General features: G+C 35.7%; 1 protein-coding gene across 6 annotated transcripts in view; it reads right to left on the bottom strand.

Annotated features, from left to right (window-relative positions):
• Window positions 1–17,682, bottom strand: part of ASH1L (ASH1 like histone lysine methyltransferase) — a 201,023-nt gene that overhangs the window by 37,467 nt on the left and 145,874 nt on the right. For all 6 annotated transcript variants that reach the window (XM_043454370.1, XM_043454369.1, XM_043454361.1 and 3 more), the window contains 6 exons: window positions 16,972–17,066; window positions 5,676–5,749; window positions 4,139–4,184; window positions 3,917–4,025; window positions 918–1,124; window positions 644–790 (listed from right to left, as the gene is read on the bottom strand). In XM_043454370.1, the coding sequence (XP_043310305.1) occupies window positions 644–790; window positions 918–1,124; window positions 3,917–4,025; window positions 4,139–4,184; window positions 5,676–5,749; window positions 16,972–17,066 (678 nt within the window). The remainder of the gene's footprint in view (window positions 1–643; window positions 791–917; window positions 1,125–3,916; window positions 4,026–4,138; window positions 4,185–5,675; window positions 5,750–16,971; window positions 17,067–17,682) is intronic.

Below are 17,682 nucleotides of genomic sequence, written 5' to 3'. Positions count from 1 at the left end.
AGATAGATTCTTGTTGCTTCCTACTCTCTCATTTTCTTAGAACCCTCCCCTATCGTGTTATCTTTTCTGAATTATTCTTTTTCTTTTAATTTTATTTTTTAAATACCATGGACAGAGGAGCTTGGCGGGCTATAGCCCATTGGGTTGCAAAGGAGTTGGACACAACTTAGCAACTAATCAACAACAACAACACACTCTAGAGACAGAGTGTGGGCCATTTCAAAAGGTGAGATTATATTTTAGATGTATTTTTTTCATTCTCAATTAGATTCTAATCTATCTCACATATTTTTACTTATCATTGTGACAAATCCAGTGAGGATGTGATAAACATGCTAAATGCATGGATATGAGAACCATGTAGCAGTGCTTGGTACACAGTAAGCAGTCAATAAATAGTAGGTATTATCATATATGTATACACACACACACACACACACACACACAAATAAATATTACATTCTTCTGGGAGTAGTAAGGTTGAAGTGTGAAGAAACAGTATGAGCTTACTCTCTACCTGGGAGGATATGTCATAACAGAGAATTGCCTGAGCTGCTGTGTATAAGCTGACTATTAAGATCAATCTCAGGATGTCCTCAATGCTTTCTGCTCTGCTGGGTTTCACCTTCCCTTGTTTTCTTACCATTTCTGCATTTCACAATTTGGGTCACAGCTGTGATTGATGAATCGGGCCTCATTTCCCATACGGTAACTGTCAATCACCATCCCACTATCCAAGTTCAGACAATAGTGGTCACTGTGATTATGATACTGCTCAATCATCCTGTTCCTAAAGAGGAGAGAAATGATTAAAACCCAGTTAATGATTAAAAGTTGAAAGTAAATTTCAAATATTTCATTTTCCATTCTAATCTGGTACCTCTGCCATCTTACTGGAGTATGCTTTACCACTGTACCTGAACTCCTGCTCACTGACAACCTCTCCTAGGTATTCAATGATGAACTGCCCAGCTTTTAGGGGTTCTTTGGTTCTGATTCCCCAACCTTTTTCTTCAGCTCGAAATCGTTCTAGACATTGCACCCACTCATGCCGCTGTATCCTCTGGTTACAGCACTGCTCGCCACAGGGGCAAGTGTTGGGGGAACACTCAGCAAAGATCATTCTAGAAAGAAAAGGAATAATTACATGTCAATTAACACTACATACCATCTATATGAACCCATTTTTTTAAATAGGAATTTAAAAAATGAATTCAAAGGGACTTCTTTACTGGTCTAGAGATTAACACTCTACACTCCCAATGCAGGGGGCCCGGGATTGATCCCTGGTCAGGGAACTAGATCCCACATGCTGCAAATGAGTTTTCTCATGGTGCAACTAAAAAGATTCCACATCCTGCAACTAAGAGCCTATGTGCTGCAACTAAAAGATCCCGTATGTTGCAACTAAGACCCAGCACAGCCAAAAAAATGCATAAAATTAATTTTTATTTTAATAAGGTTGATTGGTAACAAAGTTATTAACAAGGTAATAATGTCTAAATTCAAAAGTTAGTAATACTGAAAATATCCAAGTCAAGTTGCAAACACTGATGCTTCTTGCAAATTAATAAATTAATTGTCCACTCAGCATCCTGGGCAAACACTAACATATTTATTTCTATACTAATATATGAGGGCTTCCATGGTGGCTCAGTGGTAAAGAATCCTCCTGCCAATGCAGGAGACTCTGGTTCCATCCCTGGGTTGGGAAGGACCCAACCCCTGGAGAAGGAAAGGGAAACCCATGACAGTCTTCTTACCTGGGAAATCCCACGGACAGAGGAACCTGGTGGCCTACAGTCCATGGGATCACAAAAGAGTCAGACATGACTAAGCAATTAAAGAACAACAACAACTTCCTGAACTATTGAAAGAAAGAAAGAAAATAAGCAATGAGGCAGCTATATTAATTTCATAGACAATAAATAAAATATCATATAAAAAAAGCACAGAAATGTTAGCATCTAAAGAGATGCACATTTAAACAACTTTAAGGACATATGATACTCTGAAATAGTAAACCAATGAAATACTAAAGCACTAGAAATAAAGTTAAATGTCAGTAACTAAAGGAGGTGGAGCTAAGGGGAAATAAATATATACTGGTGGTGATACCAAAAAGTAACTCAGTATTTTATGAGAGCTATTAGAAAGTATACAGTAAGAATTACATATATATATATATATATATATGTATGTTCTTATAATTTATACAGGTATTTTTCTCCTTTTGAGAATATACTCTAAGGGTTAAAAAAAGGAAGTTACACAGTTTCATAGTAGTATCATTTTTAATAGCAAAATATTAAAAGTAACTTGAATAATGAACAACAGAAGAATGGCAAGCTGTGACATCAATCTAAAAAGGATGAGCTTATGGATTACAATGATACATAAGAGCACATACAGAAAATACCTGAGAGTGAAAAAAATCTGCATAAAACATCGACTACCTAAATCACCAAGCTACTACTATTACTATGTACAATTTATGTATGTACAATGACAAGATGACAATTTACAGTGATGTAGGTAAGGTAGAATTTCCCAGGTGGCACATTAAAGCAAAAACACCGATTTTCCTCAGCCCACAGGACAGCTGACTAGAGATCAAGATTGGAGAAGCAGCTATCTTTGTCTAGGAAAGCTATTTAGAACAAGGAACACTGACGGGAAGTTCGTTAATTCTCCTTTGCTACATATCTGCTAAGGTTAATAGAGATAGAATCCTTTGTCTCAATTAGACATTTTCATTTTGAAATCTCAATCTCATTGAGAACTCACACTTCCTGTCTCTGACAACAGCCTTACTATCTCTCATTAGCATCACTGTACTCAATCATCATGTGTATTAATATATCTGCTATACCCTAATGTCTATCAACTTAGTTTCCACCCAAATGTATCATGACCTTCTACTAGTATTATTTTTATTAGAGAGGTTAAAGAACTTTCCTTAGGTCTCATAGCAGTAAGAGGATTTAAACCTGAGTACATAAGACTCTAGATGACGTTGTTTCCTGTTACTCTATTGAGCCCATTTTGGGCTGAATATGTCCCCTCAAAATTCAGTTGAAGACCCAGCCTTCACTGTGATGCTATTTGGAAGCAGGGGCTTTGGGAGGTGAATAGGTTTTATTAGGTGATGAAGGTGGGAACCTCGTAATGGGATTATTGTTGTTTAATCTCTCAGTCCTGTCTGACTCTTCTGCAACCCCATAGCCCATCAGGCTCCTCTGTTCATGGGATTTCCCAGGCAAGAATACTGGAGTGGGTTGCTATTTCCTTTTTCAGGGGATCTACCTGACCAAGGGATCAAACTCGCCTCTCCTGTAGCTCCTGAATTGACAGGTGGATTCTTTACCACTGGGCCACCAGAGAAACCCTCATAACAGGATTAGTGGCCTTCTAGGAAGAGGAAGAGAGAGAAGTATCTTTATACCATGAGCATGCACTGAGGAGAGGCCATGTGAGTATACAGGGTGAAAGCATCTGTCTATAAGCTAGGAAGTGGGTCCTCACTAGACATTCAATCTGCTGACAATTTTACCATGGACTTCCCAGCCTCCAGATCTGTGAGAAATATATTTCTATTTAAGTCTACGATAGTTTGTTATAGCAGCCCAAGCAGACCGAGTCCATCAGTTAGGTTTCATATATCACTATATATCATTTTTGATTTCTTGAGAGGAAATCAAAGAGTCTACTTAACCTTTTCCTTTAAATGAAGTCTTTTTTTTCCCGGCTACACCACATGGCTTGTGGAATCTTAGTTCCCCAACTAAGGATTGAACCCAGGCCCCTGACAGTGAAAACACATAGTTTTAAACAGTGGACCACCACGGAATTCCCCTAAATGAAGTGTCTTACAGATCTTAAAGCCTGTGCTTACAGAATTAGTTTAGTACAGTACCTATTGAGGCAGTCATCCACACAGCCCTTTTTGGTGTCATCATCTGGCTTCTTACAGTTACAAGTAGTAGCCTCATAACCAGAAAGGGGTTTGACATCAACGTAGACATCTTGAGAGAAGACAGCAAAGAATAGTTTGTGAACATATAGAGTAATTTTTTAAGTGCCAGGCTGAGAACATTGATCGTATGGAGGCAGAAAAAACAGCTACCACTTTACTCACTTGAACGAATTTTTTTATATAGTGGGACATCTGGTTTCTTGTACAGCTAGAAGAAAAAACAGAAAAATCCCGATATAGCATTCAACTTCAAATGCCAGAAAACAGTATAAATCACTAAAAATAAAGAAATGATCCATGTACTCTGCCCATATGGAAACACTTACTTTCTGGGTTGGATACATTTGAGGTGTGATCACTTTTTACCCTGGAATAAAAGGTGACTACCAGATCAGGGTAAGAGAACTATATTCAACAGAAGCAATCATAAGTAGATTAAAGAAAATGCATTTTTTGCTAGATGTTTCTTCAGCAAGTTATTGGACAGATTTAAATGACTACCACACTGCAGATTAAAGCTATTCATTTGGATAAATTAAGATTTTATCTCCCTCTATGAAAAGAAAGGAAAACTTGCACAGGGCTTGTTCAGAAGGGTAGGGTAGGTATATGATATGAAAAACATAAGTATCCAGCTTTTTCAGGGTGAGTGTTGTAGGAAAACACATTTTACATTTTAATTAAGGCAATTAATTCAGTGAACAAAGGGGAGATGGCAGGCAGGATAATGGTGTTCTCATACTGCAATAAAGAATGCATTAGGAAAAAAATGTATTAGTCAGTCTGTCAGTGTTTTACTATAGAAGACACTACCAAAAAACAAACAGGAGCTTGGTTTAAGATGTTTAAGCTAGAGTGTACTAATCTATAAGAATAATCCCACCATCATTTTTCGGTGGGTACAGTGAGTCAAAACACTATCTCCTTTATTGTTATGAACTCTCTGAGATAAATATCTAATATACTGACCCTCTTAAAATTCAGGAAAGACCAACAGAGAAGAGAATGCAGATGGGAATGTTCATTGCTTTTGGCTTTCCAAAATTAAACTTTGGTGGAATTTTGGCAAAACTCAGGAGCTTATTTACCTCATTTGCATGACTACTTCTATTTCCCAATGGTAGCTCCCGATATGGATTCCAGGGGCCTTTGCTAAATATAAAAATTACTGGGGGAAACTTTCAATTAGGTAAGTAAGAAAGAAAAACAGCACCTTCCCAGTTTTAGTTCCCAATATATTTAAAAGTACAAAAGTATTAAATATTTTCCCTCTTTCCTTTGGTAGAAGACTCTCTTTTGTATGTGAAAAATAAATTCCAAACTGATGGGAAGGAGCCAACAAAAATAAAGCCTGAAATTTCTTAATGCTGCTGGCAGTACATCTAAATTCTCTTGAGACCTGCATCAAACAGGATTCTTACAGAACAGAATCTTTGCTATCAAAATAAAAGTCCAGAATAATAACTGAAGGTTTCCTAAGGAAGCAGGAACTTACTGCTATTTTGAAGTTATGAGTAAAGGCAAATAGGTCATATTAAATATGGATGCAAATTCATTTTTCTTAGTCTCTGACCTTCACAGGGACACTTCTCTGTATTTCCTAAGATGAGAGCATAACAAGGAGGCAGAGAAAAAGACTTGCATCTCCCTCTCCCCCATTTAGCACTTAAGAATGAAATATGGTAAGATAGGCTCATACCTGATTATGTTTCCACTGCCAAAGAATGTCATAGGGAAGCTGAAAATCAATTCTCTTTTGCCTTAGATATTTTCCTGAAACAAAACAATACTATCCATTTCAATATTTATCTTATACAAAGGGTCAAAGAGCCACAAGCTTTAACATGCACCGAGTAAAAAAAATAAACATTTCATGTGAAATTTTATGAATTTTCCATAACCAATTTTTAATTTTTGCTATTCTTTTCCACTGTGCTCCATGCGGTATATGCTAAAGATATGTTTTAATTTTAGCTTACATAAAACAACTAGCATAGCAAATTTACTGCAAAGTAAGTCATCATTATGAAGCAAACTAAATATTAAGAATTGGTCAATCATTAAAATCACTAACCAGAGCATCTTTTATCTTTTCTACATTATTGTACATAATTTAAGGCTAACTACAAAAGAAGTATAAAATTTTTCCAAAATAGGAAACTCTGAATTTAAATAACTCAAGAGTATTTACATGTAAATTTATGATCTGTTAACATTTTTCTTCCTATTGAAATACTACTACTTTTTATAGCCAGTTTCAAAGCCCTTTTCTACCATAAAGAGGCACCCTGCCCCCAACTTCTTTACTCTATATGATTTTTTTGTTCATGAAGCACTATGATGCTGGACTCACTTCTTGCAAGATTTAGACTTTTCCTTGTTACCTGGATATGTTTTATCATGGTCTCCAGACCAGCAGTTCTCAAAGTGTGCTCTGCTTACCCCAAGGGATCCGAGAGGTCAAAACTATTTTGGTAACATAACTAAAATATTATATGCGTTTTTCATTATGCTGACATTTGTACTAATGGGGTAAAAGGAATAGTGGGTAAAACTGTAGTTTTAGTATGAATCAAGGCATGTGGCACAAATCTCTATTAGAATGAAACCAGCAGAAATGAACTATTACTGCATTATCTAAGAATGCTTTTGATAAAGTAGGAAAAATATTAAATCTTGACCCACAAACCAAAATCTTTATTCTGCATGACCCAATGCTGAACTAGTTGGCTTTTTTCATAGAATGACATTTTTACTTAAAAGAACTGACAGACAATGGTTATTCTAACCCAGGAACTGAAAATAAATCCAGTGAACTTGTTACTTCAAGAACTCCAACTGAAAATATGTTTCCAATGATAAAATTTTAGTTTGAAGTGAACACTGGAATTTTGCAAAACTTGTGTCTACTAATTATCATGAGATTCTGTTTTCCAATACTTAAGTTTTTCTCATGAAACAAGTGGCAATTCACAAATATGAATTGTTATGGATACATACAGGAAATGGAAGAGCAATATAATTCAGTGAACTAATATTTTCCAACATCTAATGCATGAAGTGATAAAAATCATACATGGGTAAAAATCCATTTAACTTAGAAGAGAGACCAAAGGATTTTAAGGCAACAATACAAAAAATCCATTGATTTCATACTCCAGCAGTAGAATGTTAAGGAACAGTGTTCCTTAGAATGTTAAGTAGAATGTTAAGGAATTGTTGCTATAATATCAAAGAATATCTACAATTATGTGAAATTATTAAATCTTCCTCTCTTTCACAACTTTTTACCCATGTGAGGTCAGATTTCTTCATATATTTAAACCATAATAACAGCACAACAAATAGAATGCAAAAACAGATTAGAAAATTCAACTGTCCTATATTAGCCAGACATCAAGGAGATTTACAAAAATGTAAAATAAAGTCACTTTTTTCATTAAAAATTTTTGAGGAAAGTTATTACCACATTCAGACTAAGACGAAAACATAATAAACTTGCCCTCAAAAAAATAGGGGGGAGTTATTTGGAATCAAGATTGCCAGGAGAAATATCAATAACCTCAGATATGCAGATGACACCATCTTTATGGCAGAGAGTGAAGAACTAAAGAGCCTCTTGATGAAAGTGAAAGAGGAGAGTGAAAAAGTTGGCTTAAAGCTCAACATTCAGAAAACTAAGATCATGGTATCCCGTCCTATCACTTCATGGCAAATAGATGGGGAAACACTGGAAACAGTGGCTGACTTTATTTTTTTGGGCTCCAAAATCACTGCAGATGATGATTACAGCCACGAAATTAAAAGACACTTACTCCTTGGAAGCAAAGTTATGCCCAACCTAGATAGCATGTTAAAAAGCAGACATTACTTTGCCAACAAAGGTCCGTCTAGTCAAGGCTATGGTTTTTCCAGTAGTCATGTATGGATGTGAGAGTTGGACTATAAAGAAAGCTGAGCACCGAAAAATTGATGCTTTTGAACTGTGGTGTTGGAGAAGACTCTTGAGAGTTGCTTGGACTGCAAGGAGATCCAACCAGTCCATCCTAAAGGAGATCAGTCCCGGGTGTTCATTCGAAGGACTGATGTTGATGGTGAAACTCCAATACTTTTGGCCACCTGATGCGAAGAACTGACTCATTTGAAAAGACCCTGATGCTGGGAAAGATCGAGGGCAGAAGGGGACAACAGAGAATGAGATGGTTGGATGGCATCACAGACTCAATGGTCATGGGGTTGGGTGGATTCTGGGAGTTGGTGATAGACAATGAGGTCTGGCATGCTGTGGTGCATGGGGTCGCAAAGAGTTGGACACGACTGAGTGACTGAACTGAACTGATTTTCAATAAAAATATTATTTGTTAACATGTAATAACATGCAGTGAATTTATTCATCTGATAAATCTGATGACAGAGCAATATGGATTATAGTTCTATCTAAGGAGAAATAACTTATGGAGGTTAATATAACAAGCTGCTGTCTGAGGTTACAGTTGGTAGAAGATTGGAGTCCATCTCTTGACAAACCAAAGGTGAATGTATAACTACAAAGTCTGTAATAAGAAGCACAACAAGGAAGTAAACTTTGGTATATTTAAATAATGAATGTGCAGCTGTTAAATGAAGCGAGGTATATATTTACTCATGTGAAAACTTATTTTCCAAGTTGCAGAATAATATTAGAACAGGGGCTGACTTTTTTAAAAACAATATCCATTAAATGACTATATATGGTGGGGACTGACTAGGAAAGGGCACAAAGGAACTTTCTGGAATGATGATAATGTTTTTGAGAAAGGTCTGGATTATAGAGGAGTATGAAAAAATTTAAAAATCGAGCAAAAGTACATTTAAGATTGGTGGATTCTATCAAGGGTAAATTCAAATAAAAAGAAAAACCCTATAAACAAATACTGAGATCTTGATTCTGACATTATGATGAAATATTTAGCTGGAAGTATACCAATGCCTGTAGTTTACTCTGCAGTGTATCCAAAAACAGGATGGAACAACAGATGGATAAATACATGATAAATCAGGCAAATATTAATGATAAAATCTAGGTGATGGTTTTTTTTGTGATGGGATATTTTGTGTTCAGTTCCTTCAAATTTCTGTATGCTGAAAAATTTGGTAACAAAGTATCAGGAAAAAATAGCTATATAAATATATATGAAAGAGTTTGAAAGGTTATATGCTAAACTAGTATGTTTCTGGGAAGGGGAACTTTATCTTTCAATTCATATCTTTCTACATTAGGAATTTTTATGAGTATGTACTGCTTCTAACAACAATCAAACAAATATAATTTTTTAGCAAGTCAAAATTGGCTCTCAGAAGACAGGACAAACCCCTTGATGTAAAGGGTTAACTCTTTTCTTAGTGTGTTTTCTGTAGAGAAGAGGTTGTAAAAGTATGAAGGAGTGGAGAGTAAGTTCTGAATACTTAAAAAGAATACTTTTCTCCTTCCAGAAAGGAAGCATCCATTATTCACGTCAGTTTTTTTTGGCCACACAGCACGCGGGGGTCTTAGTTCCCTAACGAGGGATCAAACCCACGCCCTCTGTAGTGGAAGCATAGGGTCTTAACAGCCAGGAAAGTCCCATACTTCAACTAACTTTAAAAACACAATTTTCCCCACTGTCCAACATTTTCAGTTTTCCTAGAAACAGCTCCACAGATGTTATATGTTGCCTTTCTTGGTATTATTTGTATTTCTCTTTGATCCCTGGGTTGGAAAGATCCCCTGGAGAAGGGAAAGGGGATACTAGGATACTCTAGTATTCTGGCCTAGAGAATTCTATGGACTATATAGTCCATGGGGTTGCAAGGAATCAGACACGACTGAGCGACTTTCACCTTCAGTTTTCTCTAATCCATATACTAAGAATTAGGGAAAAAAATGATGAGACAGTCTTTCCTTTCCTCTAATATGTCTGAAACCAGAGCCAGGTAATTCATTTTTAATATGTGAGACTCACCTAAAAAGATCCTTGTCAAATTCTGCTGGAGATGATACCTTAGAAAAACGTATTCAGGAGTTCATCATTTGGAAAAAATACTGTTTTAACTAATCCTCATTTTTAAAATGGAAAAAAAAAAATCACTTTCACCTGAAAATTAGATGAAATCATATCTTTTGTGGATTTTTCTTATTGTATACTGGAACCTTGAGATCTCAAATCCTGCCACTGACTATTAGGAAAGGAGCAAAGAAATCCTTTACTTTTTCCCTTTGAAATAAAACTCATTTTGTGGGCCAAAAAAGTCATTTCAAGGAAGAGATGACAGGAGATTGTGTTGACCTTGAAATCTAAAAGGGAAAGGTCCATGATGATTTCTTTTATAAAACCAATTCTAATATGAAAAAGATACGAACAAAAGGAGGAAGAATATTTCACAAAAGCATTCTATTGTTAATCAAGTAGCTAGGCAAACGAGGAAACCAAAGGAGAGGGAGCTATTCAATAAAAAGGAGAGAGGTAATAATGGCTCTACCTCTTTTCAAGATACCTTAAAATCTGACAAAAATTTAGCCTTTTTTGTCCCCTAAATAAGGTGACTGACCTTCAGAAAAAGTTCAGCTCATTTATATATAAATCTGAGTATTGGGTTATAATATCGCTCTATAAGTAGATTAGAATTATTCACTTTTCCTTTGTTATTCTATGAAAATGGTCCCAATACCATCCAAAGAAAAGTTGCAGTGGTAGTGTCTGAGTGAAATGTGTGCCACCAAAGGGGTTATAAACAATGATAAAAGATACAAGATGAAACTGTTTAAATTTCACTAAACAAAATACAAGGATTCAAGTTTTTGGTTTTATCTGCCTGAGGAAAAACAGGTGAGATTCAGAAAGACAGAAAGAAAGGTTTCTGTCTCCCCTTTGGAAGAATGTCAGCTCCACAGAGACAAGGATCTTTACTATTTTGTTTACTGATGTATCCCAAGCATCTAGAAAACTGCCTGATCAAAGAGCAGGTCTTAAATTTTTGAATGAAATGAAAAGATATATTCCATGGCTTAAGTTTTGAGGTACTCCACTAATTGTTTTCTTTTAACTCCACGAAGCAATATTATCATCTTTCCTCAGTTTCTTGAATTCTCTTCTTCTTAAGCACAATCTTTTTCTTTCTTTTTTTTTTTTTTGGCTTGGTTCATTAATTAATATTCCTCCAGTTTCATTTGAGATATAATTTAGATATATCACTGTATAAGTTTAAGGTGTATAGCATAATGGCTTGAGTTACGTACGTTGTGAAATGACTACAGCTATGCATTGAGTTAGCATCATTATCTCTTACAAAGACAATAAATGGAGAAAGAAAAAAAAAAAAGGAAAACATTTTTTCCTTGCAATGAGAACTCAGGATTTACTCTCGTAACAATTTCATATATACAGCAGTGTTAACTATAGTTATCATGTTGTTGATTATATCCCTAGTTCTTACTTATCTTGTAACTAGGAGTTTGTACCTTTTGATCTCTTACCCACCTCCTCTTCCCACAACCCTTCAACTCTGGTAACCACACATAATCTGATCCCCTTTTCTATAACACACACACACAAATACTTTAAAATTCCACATATTAATGAGATCATACAGTATTTGTCTGACTTATTTCACTTAGCACAATGCCCTCAAGGCCCACCACATAGTTGCAAACTGCACGATTTCCTCATTTTTATGGCTGAATTAATAATATTCCATTGTGTTTACCATGTGCACATGTGTGTATTATAGTATGATATACATACAACAACTCTTTTATCCATTCCTGCTTTGATGGACACTTCGGTGGTTTTCATATCTTGGCTGTTGTAAATAATGCTGCTATGAACATGTGTGTGCATGCATCTTTCCAAGTAACTGTTTTCATTTTCTTTGGATACATTCCCAGAAGTGAAATTGCTGGATTACATGGAAGTTCTATTTTTTATTTATTTATTTTTTTTTGCTGCACCACCTGGGAGGCAGGATCTTAGTTCCCTGACCACGGATGGAACCTGTGTCCCCTGCAGTGGAAGCATGGGTTCTTAAACAATGGATTGTCAGGGAAGTCTTTCAATTCAAAAGAAGAAGGAAAGAAAGCCTATTGTAAATACCCATAGTTTTGCTGACTGGATCTTTCTGCCTTACTGATGTTCCAAGGTTGTTTCTTTCTTTCCTTTTAGAGAACTTCCTTTACTCATAGGGTAAGTTTGCTGGCAACAAACTGTTTTAGTTAACCTTCACCTAAGAAGCCTTTGCTTCTCTTAATTCTTGGAGGGATATTTTCAGTGGGTATAGGATTTTGGTTTGACAGTTTTTCTTTCGGTACTTGAAAAATGTGCCATATACATGAATTCAAATGAGAAATCCACTGTCATTTGATTTGATTTACACCTATGCATAAGAGCCATTTCTCTCATTGTTTTAAAACTGTTTTGTCTTTAGCATGCTGAAGTTTGATGTGTCTTAGCCTGGATTTCTTTTGCATATATTCTGTTTGGGGTTGCTCATCTTCTTGAATCAGAAGGTTTATATGTCTTCTGCCAAATGTGGAAAGCTTTCAAGCCATTTATTTACCCAAGCACTTTTTCATCTCTATCTTCTTATCTCCTCCCAGAACTCCAAAAATATAGATATGAGCTCTTTTGTCATGGTCCCACAGCCTATCTCTCCTAATGTCTATTTTTTCTTTTGTTCAGACTGGGTAATATTACATCATCTAGTTCACTGATTGTTCCCTGTGTATCTTCATTTTGTTGCTGAATCTATCCCTGAGCATTGTATTTCAGTTACTGCATATTTTTATTCTAAAATTTCTACTTGTTTTTCCTATCTTTCATTTCTTCGTCAAGGCTCTATCTTTTTATGTTTTAAGTATGTTTATAATTGTCTGCTGAAGTGTTTTTTACAAATTATAACTACTGTAAAATATCTGTCAGATTATTCTATTATCTTGGTAATGGCATACATTGATGCCTTTTAAAATTCAGTTTGCAATCTCCCTGGTTCTTGGAATGACATGATTTTCAATTCAAACCTAGACATGGGATTTTATATGGCACATGTCTCTGAGCTAAATTTTTTGTTATTGCCCAACAGTATTACATTGTGTACATCACATATTGCTTATGTGCATGTGGCATGCAGGACCCCAGTTCGCAGACCAGGGATGGAACCTGGGTCCCCTGTAGTGGAAACGCAGTCCCAACCACTGGACTGCCAGGGAGGTCTCTGGACATATATCTTCAATTTTTTGGGTACATACCTAAGCAACAGAATTGCTAGGTTTTATATTAAATCTGTCATTAACTTGATTGATTATTAAAATGTTTTCCAAAGAGGTTATACCATTTCATGTTCTCACAGCAATGTATGAGGGTTCCAGTTTCTTCACATTCTCGTAAATCTTTTAATTAAAGCCATTTCTGTGAGTGTGAAGTGATATCTTGTTATGGTTTTTGAAAAAAATATTTATTTATTATTTATTTGGCTGCATTGGGCCTGAGTCACAGCACAGGGGATCTTCTGCTGGGCAAGCATTAGGCTTCTCTCAGTTGTAGCAGATAGGCTTAGTGGGCCCTTGGCATGTGGGATCTTACTTCCCTGACCAGGGATCAAACTGGAGTCCTCTGCATTAGAAGGCACATTCTTAACCACTGGACCACCAGGGAAGTCCCTTGTTATGGTTTTCAATTCCATTTTCCTAATGACTAATGATGTTGAACATCTTTTCATATGCTTATTGACCATCTTTTCATATGCTTATTGACCATTTCTATCTTTTTTTGGGGGAAAATATCAATTCAAATAATTTATTCACTTAAAAATTGTACTGTTTGTCTTTTTATTATTGAGTTATAACAGTTCTTTATTTATATGGGATTTTGGATACAAGCCTCTTATTTGAAAATGTTTCTCCCTTTTGGTGGGTTGTTTTAGTTTTCTGGTGGTGTTCTTTGAAGTACAAAATTTTAAATATTAACGTAGTTTAATTTGTGTTTTTTCCCTTTTATTGTACATGATTTTGGTGTCAGACATTTAAGAAAATTATTACCTAATGCAAGGTCACAAAAATTTACTGTTTTATAATTTTAGCTCTTGTATTTTTAGGTTGATGATCCATTTTGAGTTATTTTATCCTTCTGTATGGGTATATCCAGCTATCATAGAAACCATGTGCTGAAAAGATCATGCTTGCCTTATTGAACTTATTGTAGAACTGTTGCAAACAATGAATTGACTAAATATGTGAAGGTAAAATATACATTTTGATAAAGGAGTACTCATCATAAAAAGTAAAATTTCTTTGAAATTCAATTCTCTGAAGAGATAAGGAAACCTGATTTCATTAAAAATTTTTTTAAAATATTATTTTCCACTTACTCCATTGATGACAGGGTGCATTTTTATTTTATTTAACTATTTTATTCAGATAACTAATATGGCAAAGACAGAGATGAATGTAGGACTGGCTGACTCAAAGTCATGCTCTTTGTTTACATGATACTGGAAGTGACCTGTTTCAGACAGCTGACAGGCCTCATCCTGTATCCTAATCTTAAATTATCTGAACAACAAAACAACACTGTCCACAAAAAAAAAAAAAAAAATTCAGTCCTGTAACAGCCTGATGTTAAATCTTGTTTCACAGGAAAAAAGCCCACTACTTGGTTAGGCTTTCCCATTATTTACTTAATTTTAGACCACTGAGTACAGATTAGTCTTAGTGAGAGACTGAAGTGGGGATTTAGAGTGAAAATCTTTAAATTAATTAAATAAATTATTAATTTATTAATAAATAAATTAACTTATTTAAATTATTTCCATTCTGGACCTCTTAAACACTATTTATGCCAGATATCTGACATAAATATTGGCCTACCCATCATTCATCTCATCTCCCTTGGAGCTAACTGACTCTATCACCCCCTGAAAAGTTAGAACTTCTTTACAAAACATGAGTTATCAGTTAGCTAACTTCCCATCCAGAGGAAAACCAGTAAGACCAAAATGGTCATGTTTTCTTTTACACGGAATTACCTCTTATTTTCAAAGCCTGTTTATCACTAGCAGTCTAGGAAATAGATAAATCTGCTGAGAATCTTCTTTCACTGTCATGATTTCACTACTAAAAGCAAAAGGCTCCTTCAAAAGAACTTTGGTAGTAAGCCCAAAGAATACGGAACTTCCTCTCACCTCTCTTAAGTAAGCACAGTACAGTTATCTAGCTGAGAATCAAACCCTGTAATGTGGTGTGTGCTGTGCTCAGTCACTCGGCCGTGTCCGACTCTTTGCGATCCCATGGACTCCTCTGTCTATGGAATTTTCCAGGCAAGAATGCTGGAGGGGGTAGCCATTTCTTATTCCAGAGAATTTTCCTGATCCAGGCGCCCGAAAGGTGGAAAGGTATGCTTGTAACGCTATGTTGTAGTTAAACTATTCTCTAGCCACCCAATACAGAATAACTGAAGCAAACTAATCTTTATTGCATAACTTGTCTATCCTTGCTGCTTTAAATACATTGCTGGTGCTGGGCCTTCTGGGGAGAAAAAAGGAACTAAATAATCATAACACAGAGAAGAGCACCACAGTCAAGAGAGTCACCGGTGAAGAAGATACTAATAGTACAGGATCAACATCTTACTACACAATTAAGTTGTTCTTGAAAAAAAAAATTCTCTTCTTACATTTAACTTATTCTGATTTCTCCTTCTTTTCTTTCATTTGTATATCCAATATTTATTAACCTTCTATTAGGCACCACACACTGGAAAATGAAAGGAGAAAAAGAAACACAAATGATCCTGTGCTCCTGAAGCTTATAATCTAGTGGAGGAGACAGATTAGTAAATGAGTAAATAAAAACAGCAATTAAAGATGATAGAAAAATAAACAGGGTGCCGTGATACAGAACTGATATAGAGGGAAGAATCCTATATGGTAAGACAATCAGGAAAACAATTTTAAAGAAAATAATATTTAAGCTGGTACTGACATTTAGCCTGTACTCAAAGGATGAGAAGAAATTCACTGTGGAAAGATCTTTTTGGGTAAAGGTAATAATAAGCAAAACAATCTTTTGGCTATAAAGAGCTTGGAATGGTCTAGAATCTGAAAGAAGACCAGCATGACATAATACAGTGAATAAAGGAAATCTGGGAAACAGCAGAGGCAGAATAATGAGGTAGTCAGGAACCAGATCATTCTCAAGTGTTGGGATAAGGAGTTTACAGTTTAATGGTGAGCCACTGAGAGGTTTTAAAGATGATTTAAATTATAAAATGACTTCTTTTTACTGAGTAGAGAGTGGATTGGAAGAGAGTAAGAATGAAAGTAGACAGCTCTGTTAGAAGGCTACTGTAACGGCCCAAGCAAAAGATAACAGTGGCACGGACCTGAATAACAGCAATGGGATCTGAATAGAAGCAGGATATATTCAAGGATGAAAATAACAGAACTTGGGGATGGAATGGATGACGAGTTGAAAGAATGAAAGAAATCCAGGATGACTTCCAGGTATACTTTACTTATTTGGTAAGATTCTGGAAGGTATTATTATTGGAATGCTAAACAAAGACTTGACATTTGCTTCAAAAATAAACAGAAAGATAAAATTTTCAAGAATATAAATGATCAAAAAAGCAGTGGGTCTTTCCCCTTTGATTATTACATATCCACAAGTCATCTCCCTTTGAACACAGAAATAATTAGAAACTGAAGTAATGAAATAGTTGGGTTTTCCTAGAGGACTCACTTAGAGAATCAAATGCTACAGATAGAGTGTTGCTATTGACAGTTCAGTGAATAAGATTTATGTTATTTTGACCCCTAGAAAGCAAGAGTTTTCAAAATTCTTCAGAGTGAATACAAATTAAAAGGTAAAGACTTGACCTCCTAGAGATACAGAAATAATCAAAACACAAAGACATTAATTACATTTCACCTAAACTCAAGAAATACCATTTCTTTTTGGAAATATATTGTGTATACTGAGTACTCACCAACATGAATGGGGGCTGGGAATAATCCATATTCATGTTCTCCTGGAGTATATTCCAGCTTCTCTTTCTTTAATTGGATCAGTCGGCTCTTTGGGCTGTGATTAGAAAAGAATGGAAAATAGTCAAAGGCAAGAGAATTTCCTCTTGAAAAATACAGGAAAAAAAAATCACTCTATCAAGCATTTGTTTTAGTGGTAATTAATCATTTGTAGAAACATTGAATCACTATGTTGCACAGCTGCAACTAACAAGAGGGTTGTAGGTAAGCCATACTCAATTTTAGAAAATGCAATACTGGGCTTCCCTGGTGGCTCAGTGGTAAAAAATCCACCTGCCAAGGCAGGAGACATGGTTTGATCCCTGATCCAGAAAGATTCCACATGCCGTGAAGCAACTAAGCCCATATGCTACAACTGTTGAGCTTGCACTCTAAAGCCTAGGGACCTAAACTACAGGGCCTATACACCAAAACTGCTGAGGCCCGCAGGTCCTACACTCTGTGTTCCGTGAAAGAAAAGACCCTGCCCTGAGAAGCCTGTGCACTGCAACAAGAGTAGCCCCTACTCGTTGCAACTAGAGAAAAGCCCTCACAGCAATGAAAACCCAGCACAGCCAAAAATAAATAAATGAATAAAATTTAAGCGAGAGAGAGAGGAAAAAAAGAGAATGCAATGCTATTTTGAATTAAAAATCACCTTTATTTAATATAAT

This window comes from Cervus canadensis, chromosome 2 (assembly GCF_019320065.1).
Source record: "Cervus canadensis isolate Bull #8, Minnesota chromosome 2, ASM1932006v1, whole genome shotgun sequence".
In the NCBI taxonomy this organism is placed as follows: domain Eukaryota; kingdom Metazoa; phylum Chordata; class Mammalia; order Artiodactyla; family Cervidae; genus Cervus; species Cervus canadensis.
This window is presented reverse-complemented; position numbering and strand designations above follow the sequence as displayed.